The 12664-nt window shown below is 39.2% G+C and overlaps 1 protein-coding gene across 8 annotated transcripts in view; it reads left to right on the top strand.

Annotated features, from left to right (window-relative positions):
* The window catches only part of LOC121952968 (inositol 1,4,5-trisphosphate-gated calcium channel ITPR1), a 107191-nt gene that overhangs the window by 54845 nt on the left and 39682 nt on the right, over window positions 1-12664 (top strand). For 5 of the 8 annotated variants that reach the window (XM_042499869.2, XM_042499861.2, XM_088084253.1 and 2 more), the window contains 2 exons: window positions 7131-7178; window positions 9868-10000. In XM_042499869.2, coding sequence (XP_042355803.1) covers window positions 7131-7178; window positions 9868-10000 — 181 coding nt within the window. The remainder of the gene's footprint in view (window positions 1-7130; window positions 7179-9867; window positions 10001-12664) is intronic. The other 3 variants (XM_042499877.2, XM_088084254.1, XM_088084243.1) reach the window with 2 other exon arrangements.

Below are 12664 nucleotides of genomic sequence, written 5' to 3'. Positions count from 1 at the left end.
TGAGGGGTGGTACTGCGCTGATGAAACGTGTGATTCCATTACGTGTCATAAACTCTTTGGTTTGTTCACTCACACAATACTGGGCATTGTCAGACACAATCTGGGATACCATGTGTACTGAAGTTGTTTCTCAGACAGTTTACTGTTGTTGCTGATGCAGCTGAGGTGACTGGGTACACATCTAGGTACTTTAAGTGTGCATCAACAATCACTAAGAACATTTTTTCCCATGAAAGGACCTGCGTAATCCATGTGAAGTCTCCTCCACGGCTTCTCCGGCCACTCCCAAGGGTCGAGTGGTGCACAGGCAGGTGCCTTTCTGTGTTCTAGGCTTATTTTGCATGATTTTACCTTGTTTTCAATGTCACAGTCCATTTGAGGCCACAACATGTAACCTCTTGCCAGGCCTTTCATGCGGCTCATTCCTCGGTGTGACTGATGCAATTGTTCCATCATAGGAGCTCGTCTCCATTCAGGTATCACAATGCGGGCTCCCCACAGAACACATCCAGCCTGTACACTCAGCTCAGTTTGTCTCTGTTTATAATGCATAAAGTCTCTGTCCAGGTTATTTGGCCAGCCTCTCAGGATATACTCACGTACCCTTGAGAGAATGGGGTCTTTAATTGTCCGTTTCTGAAGTTGGTCTGGTGTCATTAATGGACTCTGTTCCTGGTTCAACATTAACACCATTTCCTCTGATGATATCTCTGGAAGTGGGAGCCGGCTGAGATCATCAGCGTTACCATTATCTGTAACTGCTCTGTACATGATAACATACTCATACGCTCTTAACAGCACAGCCCATCTTATTATTCTCTGTGAGGCCATCTATGGCACAGCTTTCATCTCATGGAATTAACTTATCAGTGGTTTGCGATCTGTACAAATCACAAACTTTCTTCTATACAGATACTTGTGAAAATACTGTACTCCAAAAATAACAGCTAGTCCTTCTTAATCAAGCTGGGAATAGTTCTTTTCTACAGCTGAAAGTGTTCTTGATGCAAACCCTATGTTTCTCCTCTCCATCTGCCATACGGTGAGCTAGCACTGCCCCAACGCCATATAGAGATGCATCACAGGACAGTATCAGTTCTTTGTTTTTGTCATCATGCACTAACACACTGCTGGATTGCAACAGCTCTTTTGACTGTTTGAAAGCCTTTTCTTGCTCTGGCCCCCAAAACCACAGTTCATTCTTCCTCAGTAGTTTGTGCAGAGGTGCCAGTAATGTTAACAGGTTGGGCAGGAACTTATTGTAGAAGTTCAAAAGTCCCAACTAAGCTTTAAGCTCTGTCACTGAGGTGGGTGTTGGCACATCCTTCTCTGCTTTCACCTTTGCTGGCAATGGATGCAAACCTGTTTTGTCCACTTGATGTCCTACAAATGTCACTTCCTTTTCCATGAACTGGCAGTTGCTCCTTTTCAAACGTAGTCCTGATTTCTCCAGTTGCTGCAGTGCTTGATCCAGTGTATGGAGGTGATCTCTGTCTTCCTTTCCTGTTAGACTGATGTCATAGAGGTATACTGCCACATTTTCGATTCCCTGCAGTACACCTTCCATTGTACGCTGAAAGATGGCTGGGCTGGAACTCACAACAAAAGGTAGCCTTGTATACGTGAAAAGTCCCATGTGTATTCACTGTGACATACTTTCTTGATTCTGTATCCAGCACTATCTTTTGGTAAGTGTGGCTCATGCCTAATCTGTGTACTTCTCTCCCCCATTTAAACAGGCTATCATGTTCTACATTCTGGGGATGGGATACTGTTCAATGGGTGACACTTGTTTACTGTTAGCTTGTAGTCCCCACAAATCCAGAGTCTGGTTTGAGTACTGGTACAATGGGTGCTGCCCATTGTGAGAACTTCACTGGTTCTATGATTTTCTCTTCTAAAAGCCTCTCTAACTCCTGCTCTACTTCTTTCTTCATAGCAAAAGGAACTGATCTCAGCTTGTAGAAGCAGGGTGTGGCATTACTAGCTACAGTACATGTATTTTTGCTTACCTTGTTCATGGATTCCGCCTCTCGGCTGCATTTACCATGCTCTTTCATGCCATGCAAATCCACCATGTCTCTATTTGCCGCTTCCAGCTTGTGGAAACTTAAGTGCTTTTTCCGTCTCTGACAGCAGGCTCTGCTGTATCCTGTCGTCATTAATGGCACAAACCAGGTGGTCTCTCAACATCATTGTTAATGAATCACCAAAATTACAGTCCTGCGCCAGCTTTCTCAGCTTAGCCACATAGTCACCAACACTTTCATCAGGCCTTTTCAACAGTCGCACCAGTTCATTGTATGAACGATCTCCTGGCTTAGCTGGGCTGAGTAGATTCCTCATCAGTGCGTGGGTAGGGGCACCGATACTCATTTCTTTTCTTCATCCTCGATGCCGTTTGCATCGAAAAAATGGTGCAGAATCTTACAGTATTCTTCCCACGATTGTGACTTGCTATAAAAAGGAGCCACCAAGCCCACCGTAACAGACGTTGTTGTCATTGTCAGACAGCTGCACGTTGTACTCACTCATTGTTAGCAACGGGCTAGCTTCACTTGCTAATCCAGAACGGCAGTCGTCATCTTGCAGTCTGCTTTTATACTGCTTTTATCCAGTCGGCTTTTATCCTCGTCTCCATATGTGATATCATCAGATATCAATAAACAGATGCAAACTTAATCTCAGTGTAACTGGCTTTTAATGCACAACTCTGCCCGTTCACAACATGGTGGCTTCCAGCCTTCTCCTGCCAAGCCTCACTGCACTCTGGGTAATCCCTGTATGCGCAATACACTGGTGCCCTTTGAACTTCAATAGCACTGAACAGTCACTTCATAACAGAGCTCTTAAAAGAAATGTTTCCTGAAGGATTGTGTTGTTGTTCACTGTTGCACTGTAAACATGCTTTGTTCTTTCAATACTGGGTTGTGTTGTTAATGTGCTAACTGGCTAACTAGCGTCATGGCCATCTTTCAGTTTCCTGTTTTGAAGGACTATTACAGACGAACGCTGTCTGCTGGTATTGAGGGGTATTTCCTCTCACGCAGTCGCAGAATGTGTTCATTGGCCATCGGTTTGGTGTGTTCATGTGCAACTTTTTAGCCATGACATGGTGACAGCGATGCAGCAGGGGCCTTTCATCGCTGCTAGTTCTCTTATGTCGGTTTGGTGTGTCTATGCCTTAACATGTTTTTACAGAAACCACATTAAAACAGGACTATTGTAGAACTCAAAATGTTAACTGTACTTGTATTAGTCTGTGCACATCAGATAGTTACTAACATTAATCTGTATAGTATATCTGTATGTGATTCCTTAACTCTCATACAGACAAAGTTTTTCCCCAGCCTGTACTTCTACAGCATAAGCGAATGCCTGAAATTCAGTTATGGTTTTGGGTGGATTTTTAGTGGCCCCATCTGGCACCTGTTTGAAAAATTTCTGGGGGCACCGTTGTTATGATGAACTTCAAGATGAAACGGCACTTTGAAAGTGTCTAGCTTCAATATTGTGACCGAGTGAAACAGCATAGGCAGTCAGGATATAACTTGTATCATAACAAACATGGAGAGGCCTCAACATTGTAGACAGATGGGATAGTACTATCTTGTGCTCCATGTAACATTAGTTGTTGACACACTCTACTGTAAAATGCTTTGTGCATAATCTGGAGCTGTTACAGACACCACTTTTCGTAAATAAATTCTAGTGAGTTGGCCCACAAACATAGTTTTATAAGGAATCAAAGACCCATCAATGTAGCAGTTGCTAGCTAACTGATGAATCTTAGCCAGGCCCCTTGGAAAGCCACTTAGCTTTTACTTTCAGTGGCCACTCGTGGTATTACAGCAAAAAAATCTCTTTTGGCCCAAAAAGCATTTTACCCATAGATTACCACTGTAAAAGACAAATTGGTGTCTGTTGACAGGGGACCTCAAACTGCAAGCAAGGTCAATTCATTATTTTTATTTCTATAATTAATGTTTGATTCATGGAGGCCTTAAATTAGCTGACTTAGCTGAGCAGGTACTTGTGCATGGGGCCAGTGGGAGAATCATTGCTGTACATACTCAGTGGACTGCATACCACCAAGAAGCTAAAACATTTTTTGGCATATGCACTATGCGAGCAGTTCCACTGGACTTAATAGGCGCCATCATTGGGTCCAGTAGTAATATAAATCTATGATCTTAGCTCTGTATGGCTGAAAGTTGCATCTTAATTGATAGGTGGATGTCATGATATTATTGTTTGGTATACATAAGCGCATGTCATATTGTGTTTTATAGAAGAAAAACATGGATGGATTTTGATAGTAAAATATCAAGAAATCAGTCATTTTTTGGCATATGTTGTAAAAAAAAGGTTAACAATATAACCGGAGATGTGATCTAAAATACGTAACAAGCCCCAATCCACCTAGTTCAAGTTGAAAATAGTGTTAGGAGTTGACAGTTCTGCCTGTTATCAGGCAACAACTTTAATAGTGTAGCTTTTAAAGAATATGTGCTCAAATGTCATCATTTGAGTTAGTGTATTCACAGCGTTTATGCGAGTGTATTCTGTGTTTTCCCGTCCTTCTTTCACACTGTGTCTGTCACTTTCACAGTCTCACTCTGTCTCTACACTTTTGCACACCCACCCACTCATCACCAAACAAACGCTCTCGCTCTGAAAACACTGGCCACGTATATCCAAATTTATGATTTAAATGTTTCAGATAAACGGAAGGATTAAGTGTTCCTCATGGGTTAAGACACTTCTCATAATTCTTAAACTGAAAAAGGATTTAAAGGACCATTAAAGGAGTATCTAAAACAATGGCATTGTCACTAAAGTGGAAACTGTCTTGTTGTCATTAAGTCATTTGGTTTTTAAAGGACAGTTCCAATTTTAAGTTTGACAACCATTAAGATCGCATGGTGAAGATGTTCTGTGTTGGGCATGGGGCTGTGTGGATGCTGTTGTTTTTAAGCAGGGGATTTTTCAAGGGTTTTTTTTTTTGTCAGGGCAGTTACACAATATATTTTTTGATCCATGGTTAGCCCTGCTACATAAGCAAGGTCCCGAGTGTACTGCAGCTTGTACAGTTCTGTGTAAGGAACTTTTATGTAGCATTGGCATCTAGTAGTAGAAGTTTCTTTGTTTTTGTTCAAGGAGAAGTTAAAGGTACATAATTACATAATTTCCCTCTTACCTATAATGCTGTTTTTCAATCTAGAGTGTTTTGGTGTGAGTTGTAGAGTGTTGGAGATATCGGCTGTAGAGACGTCTGCCTTCTCTTCAATATAATTGAACTAGATAACGCTCGGCTTTTGGTACTCACAGCATCAAAAATATATATATTTAAAAAACTCAACAGCTATGTTTCTTTCCAGAAATCTTGACGTGGTTAATCAAGATAATCCACAGACATTGTTGTAAGCAGTTTCATGTAGGAACTATTTTCTTCCTACTGAACCACACCCACAAACTCTGTCACCGCACAGAAGGAAGTGTGCATCTACTGTTAGCTCACCTAGAAGCACTGAACTAGTTAACATTCCAGTTTAGCTGACGAAGAATGAAAATAGTTCCCACATAAAAATGCTCACAATAAGCTCATAAACAAACTCACACCAAAAGAATTTAAATTAACAAATAACACCAATGGCAAGACGAAAATATTTTTTTTGATTTTTAAGGTGAACTGTCCCTTTAAAAAGTTAGGTTAAGTGAAAAGGCTACGTTTTTGTGAAGTTTATCAAAAGACCTCAATTGTATGACTTGTATGAGTGTGACTGTATACACGCCTGCGAAAAGTACACACAAAAGTCATAACATTATACAGATAAACCCTGGTTATATACCATATTTGGTGCATACTGAAGCAACAGTACATACCAGAGGTAAACACACCCTAAGTATGGATACATACTGTACTGTACATCATGCCCGCCTTGACCCTGACTGACAGAGAGGGAGCAGTTCAACTGGCAAAGTTTATTATTTCTGGTGTGTTTGTTATTTTCTCTCTCGCCCTCTCTGTCTTTCACTCGCTCTGTGTCTTGCCCTCTGTGTTTTTGGTGACAGATGGCCACTGTAAGCAGCTCTGTGTCACTGGTTTAGTGGCCTGGTTTCTTTTTGGACTGATTATGTAAGTCTAACCCCATCGCCCCTCGCCAATCCTCTCCCCTCGCCTGCCCCTCCTAGTGTGTCTTTTTACATAACAATTTATGTGGAGCATTGCCTTTTACCAGTTTCCTTTTCCCCTTGGTGAATACTGTACATGGAGACTGTGGAATTTGAAACTGCAGAGTGGTGTCTAACCTGAGTTCCCATTGTTGGTGTGAACCATTAAGGAAATTGGAAAATGGACATGGGAAAGTAACACATCTCTGTGTTCTACGTGTGATTGTTGTTTGTTACTTCTGGCTCAGAACATGGCTCAAACTCGGGACCTTTAACCTGGTGTTTACTCACTCTTGACTATTCCAGTATGATTTCAGTTATTTGCTCTGTTTTCCCAAGATATGAAAAGAATAGTTTGGCATTTTGGGAAATTATTACCTTTGTTGACTTGCTGCGGTCTTATCATCACCATAACTATTAGAGACTCCAGTCAAGTGTCTGCGCCTGGCCATGAAATACCCATTTTACATTTCAGTTTTTGTAATTATTGAACAAACAAGAGATGACATGTCAATTGAGAAGCTTTTTTCACCTTTTGGTTAGAGCCAGGATAGCTGTTTACCACCCATTTATAGTCTTTTTGCTTGGTAAGACTAAACAGCTGGTACTTCTGCTTGAGCTTCATACTGTATTTACCAGACATGAGAGTGGTATTGACCTTAGATGGGAAGAGAAGAAAAGAAAAAACCTTTCCTTTAATGGCATTGATAATCAACACTGTACACATCACGTATCTCAGCTCTCTAAACCCTCCACAGCCATAATGCTTCCCTGGTTTCTAACAGAGCACTCAATGCATGGCACGTCACAGCAAGCACACCTTTGCATGGCCACTTGAAACACTTGAACAGATACACAATGTGGTTATTAATCTGATCTTGTGTCATTCTCTGCATGAATACTAACCCTGTGTTTGTATCTGTCTGACCACTGTGCTCACACTCCTCACTGAACAGCAGCTGGATCAGAACCAGCCTGAGAAGCTGCTGGAGGACCAAAAGAGGGTATGTATGCACAGCATGGCAGCTCAACCCAACACCTCAACACTTCAGAGATTCAGAGTGAGATATCAAGTTTTAGATATGCAGCAACTGTACAGCTTCAATGCAAAATGACCATTTTCCTGCTTTTTGTGTTTCTAATCACTCCCCTTCATTGCTTTAAGTAACACCAGCTGACTAATGCTTGACTGAAGGAAGAACAAGAAAAAAAAATAACCACCATATCTCCCTCTGCCTCCTTTCTTAATTTATGTTTATGGCAATGCAGAGACCTTGCAGAGCCTCAGGTGTTCCCATTAAAGAGTCGAGCTCTACTATTGATATTTCAGAGGAACAATATCGATTGGAGTTCATCAATATATAATTATCATCACAGAGAGAAGAACATTATTTAGCAAGCAGGTGTTCAACGGCTGCTCGGCTGTTGATAAAATGTTCCCAACAAGCAGTCCTCATTATATTACCATAGCCCTGCATCTGTTTCAGGTGGATAGTAATTTTACCATAACTAAAATGGTATATATATATATATATATATATTTTTTATTTTTTTGTTTGTTTGTTTGTTTGTTTGTTTGTTTGTTTGTTTGTTTGTTTGTTTGTTTTGGGGTTTTTTTTTTGAGCATCAACAGCATTAAATAGAGGGGCACCTGGTGGATAGAGTGAGGGCCCCATGTACGGAGGCTGTGTCCTCGCAGCAGTGGCCACGGATTCGATTCCAGCCTCGGCCCTTTGCTGCATGTCATCCCCTCTTTCTCTACCCCTGTCACGCTTAACCTGTCCTATGGAATAAAGGCATAAAAAGCCCCAAAAAATCTTAAAAAACAAAACACTATAAAGTATATATATATATATATATATATATATATATATATATATATATATATATATATATATATATATATATAAACTAAAAGGCAGAAGCACAATGCTCACTTTTCTTTGAAGGATGAAGTGGTCTCATCAGTAGTTGGTCCATGCTTATTTTTTTCGTTAAAAACAAACATCTGTAGCAATAGCTCAACAGCTCTACTCTACTACTACTCTTTACTTCTGTTTTTCATTGTGCAATGCTCTCCATTGATGATGCATCCTTTATAACAATGTTTTTGCTCAAAACTGGCAGAAACACAGGCTTTATTCAATAGATAGCATCAAGTCCAAGAGTCCTGGTTGTAACTGCTTCAAGAGCCAGAGCTTATTTAGTGAAAAGGGATAATAATAATAATAATAATAATAATAATAATAATCATAATCATAATAATAATAATCATAATCATAATCATAATCATAATCATAATCATAATCATAATTTAAAATAATCATAATACCATAAAATGAGACTGAATATGATAGCTTGAAAAAAATATCCAACAGAATTTGAAAGTGAAAATTGTGTCTATATACTGAATGAGAGAACGTAAATTTTCCAGCTTTATGTTGTACAGAATAACATCCTGATCCAACAATGATAAATTGAAGACCATAGCATGGAGTCACTCATACCAAAGCTCTTTGTTAGGTAAGATACTAAAAATGTTAGCAAAGTAGGTTTTGGATTTGTCACTATATTGTCAACTTTTTGTAATGTGCCAAATATGTTGTACCAAATGTTTGTCAGATTTGGGCATGTTCAAAACATATGTACTCATTTGCAGGTGACTGACCATATCTGTTCCAGGCATCACTAACTTAAGAGTTTTTAGGCAATCTGTGGTTAGTATAATGAATTCTGTGTAAAATTTAATTGAACCAGAAGAATTTAGAACTGGGTCCATGATGATGCTCCATTAGTCATCACCTAAAACTTACTCATCACCTTTCTCAACAAGTTACAACATGATTGAAAGTCATTTTACTGGTTAAACAGTGTCAGTAAGTGATGCAGGCCATGTTTGTGCCAATGACGTTCAGACGGGACACAATAAGGACTTGGCTCATTACTCAAGACCTCAGAAAAAGGGCAGTATTCTCCAATGAGACCATGGAATCATCCTCTGAATATGACTGATCATACAGTCAACTAACCTCCTGCCAATAAAAGATGAGAATAGTGTTCTTCACACCTCCTCCTACATAAACTAATCTTGACCTCCAAAGCATAACTATGGCAGCGGAGCTTACATAACGCCGCTGTCGTCGTCTATCATGGACCACCCACAGCTGACAATGATTTGCACATATTCACACACGCAAAACTCTTTCATTTCCTTCACTTTATCCCATGGGAGGTCTGTCAGGTAGCTATGGGCTGCGGTTGCCATAACGACGACAAAGTCGTGCTGCTGACTGCTCAACGGTGGATGAGTCACAGAGTGGGAGGGCTGGCCCCAGGTCTGTCAAAGTGAAAACAAGGACCTCACATTGTCACCACAGGGTCACTGCTGCTGCTGATAAACCTAGAACAGTGTTGGGAGTGTGGGAGGTCAATGAAATAAACTTAAGGTTATGTCTGCAAGTTTTTATTGTATAGGAATATATGAATTTGAAATTAAACATTGGTACAATGTTCCTCAATAATTATGGATTACAGAGCATGGTTGTAATCATGTTCTGATGTCAGTGTTTTGATGTCTTTATAAGCATCTTAAGCCATATATCATTGATGATGCATGCTTCCCCTGTTATACAACATCTCTCCCTGTTGCTGACATCACATCATTAAATCCTTCCCTTTCTTTCCCTCTCATAGGGCGAGGCACTGAGACAGATTCTGGTGAACCGTTACTATGGCAACTTTTACCGAAGTGGTGGGCGGAGGGACAGCCTGACGTCATTTAGCAATGGCCCCCTCAGTCCAGTAGGACCCGGCAAAAACCAGTCAGGTGGGACAGTTGTTGCTCCTTTTCCACACCAAACACAGAAGTTGGTTGTGAATTCAGTTTAATTCAGTTCACTTCAGTTCAATGCAGTTCAATTAAGCAGGCTGTATTGGCATGACATCTGACATGCGTTGCCAAAGCATAGTTATAATTAAAGACAGTGAATAAGTGTGTATATATATATATATATATATATGTATATATATATATATATATATATATATATATATATATATATATATATATATATATATATATATATATATATATATATATATGTATATATATATACAAACACACACATATATGTATGTATATACAAACATCTCACGTGTCATATATGTGTGTGTGTATATATATATATATACACACAAACACACACACACACACACACATATGTATGTATTTACAAACATCTCAGGTGTCGTGTGTGTGTGTATATATATGTGTGTGTATATATGTATGTATATATATATGTGTGTGTGTGTATATGTATATATGTGTGTGTGTGTGTGTGTGTGTGTGTGTGTGTGTGTGTGTATACAAACATCTTACACGTCTCTGTTTACCTATATAGATATCAGCTGCTGCTGTATAAGTAATATACATTTGTTCAGGGTCAATAAAAAGACAATTAACAATATATTAATACAAAATCATAGGTATAAAAAAGTAAACACATTAAGTTGGTTTAGGGTCAATGAAGAGACAACAAACAGCAATAATTTAATACAAAAATATTACTTGTTTACAGCAGGACGTGAAGTTTAGTAAGCACTCATGTCTAATTTAGCTGATGTTTCTTAGAAGCCTCTGCCAAAGAGAAGCATGACTTTGCCTTCAGCAATAAGTAGAATACTATCATGGGGCCAAAGTCTAGATAAGCCTCTTCCTTTTAGTTAGCCAAAATGTTTTCCGCCCCTGAAGTCATAGTAAAGCAAGGTTCTCTCAATAATGTTATATAAGTGTGGGGCTCTATCTGTCTGGCCCTGAGTCAGTTATCAGCTCCACAGTTGTGCTGTGAGCTGCCCTTTGAGCACGCACAGCACAACACTCTTATCACCACATGATAACGTGGTCTTTGTGTTACTATATCTGCAGTCAAAATACTGAAGCAACGCATCTCTGTGCGGTGTTTTGTGCCTCTTATTTGAGTTATTGGCTCTGATATGTAACCCCTATGATATAACATTTTATCTGCACAGAGATTTTGGAGGACATATTGGTGCCAGTAGTATGAGCTGTCAGGTTTTTCATATAAACTCAGCACTCCCTTCTTGACCTAGTGACCTGAACGTCTTGTTGTACGCTTTGGCAGGAAAGGCAGTATTTTCACATTTATTTTATCATTGAAGTAAGAATATTCGTATTATACAGTTGCGATGCATAAGCCAGACATTACTGTTGTATTTTTAACTGAACTTGAAGACACAGATGAAAAAAAAAACAAAAAAACACCCAGGCTCCTGGTTCACCATCTCTCCCATGTGCACCAAGATGTTGGCAAACTTCCAGACTACAGGAAGTATAACCCTCCCCTATGTGCTCCACTTTTCGCTGTTGCTAGGTGACTGGCTGCTACTTCCCGTGAAAACAGCCTTTGCACCTGTTGCAGAAACAAGAGCCAGGCAGAGAATTCCATATGTACCCTGAAGCTGAGGCCTCAGGGGGGGAAATATGCAGGCAAAGTCATGTACAGTGAATTACACAACTGTACAGTTACACTGGGTAGTACAGGGTTTGTATCACAGCAGGTAGAAATCTCAGTGGTGGCCTGTTTAAGTCAATCATTTAGACTTTGTTTGTGCCAAATAATCTGTCCATTATGTTAACCTAGATCAGTAAATGTTTTGCCCTTTTTATCAGAAGAATCAGATCTTTTTCCTAATTTTGGATTTCTATGCACAGTATTGTGTCAAATGTCAATATCAAGCTACAATTTAAAAAAATTGACTTAAAACCTAAAATATATAAGTTGAAGATTTTTTTGTTTACAGAGTTATATTGTTATTATTAGATGTGTAGACTCAGGAGTCACAATTTATGACGATGATGACTTTAGACTCGGCTTGAACACCAGTAACCTGCAATTTCACTTGACCTTTTTGACTTGAAAATACTTGATACCTTCCCCCAAGAACAAAGGGGGGAAGGTTTAATGTGCAGTTCAAAAATTACAGAATAAGACGCAACAACTTCCAACAGACTTGTTTTGAACAATAAATAAAAATGTAAAAGCATTCATTATTTTTGTAAATTTAATATATTCTTATTCTGTTGGTAAAATAGCATTACATTTGATGAAGAGTGCATTATGACTCGTGTACGACTTGAAACTCACAGTTTAAGACCTGGGATTCTGGACTTGCCTGTCTTGAGACTTACTTGACTCTTGATAAACAATGACTTGGTCCTGCCTATTGTTATTTTTCATAAAATGACCAAAAAACACTCTATTGCAGGCTATAATGAGGAAACAATTATGAAATATGTAGATGATTCCAATATTTATCAGACTTATGCATTTACTGATATTGCAAAGTAATATCATACCAATATCTTAAAGTAAGACCAAAATGTTTTTTGTGTCTTCATTGTACCGTTGTGTTGGTAACTCATTAACCCTTTGAAACCTGGGTCGTCATCACTTCCCTTATGCTAAAATTT

Source organism: Plectropomus leopardus, chromosome 2 (assembly GCF_026936395.1).
Source record: "Plectropomus leopardus strain MGB_pleo_1.0 chromosome 2, ASM2693639v1, whole genome shotgun sequence".
Taxonomy (NCBI): domain Eukaryota; kingdom Metazoa; phylum Chordata; class Actinopteri; order Perciformes; family Serranidae; genus Plectropomus; species Plectropomus leopardus.
Note: the sequence above shows the minus strand (reverse complement) of the source record. Positions and strands in the feature narration are given on the sequence as shown.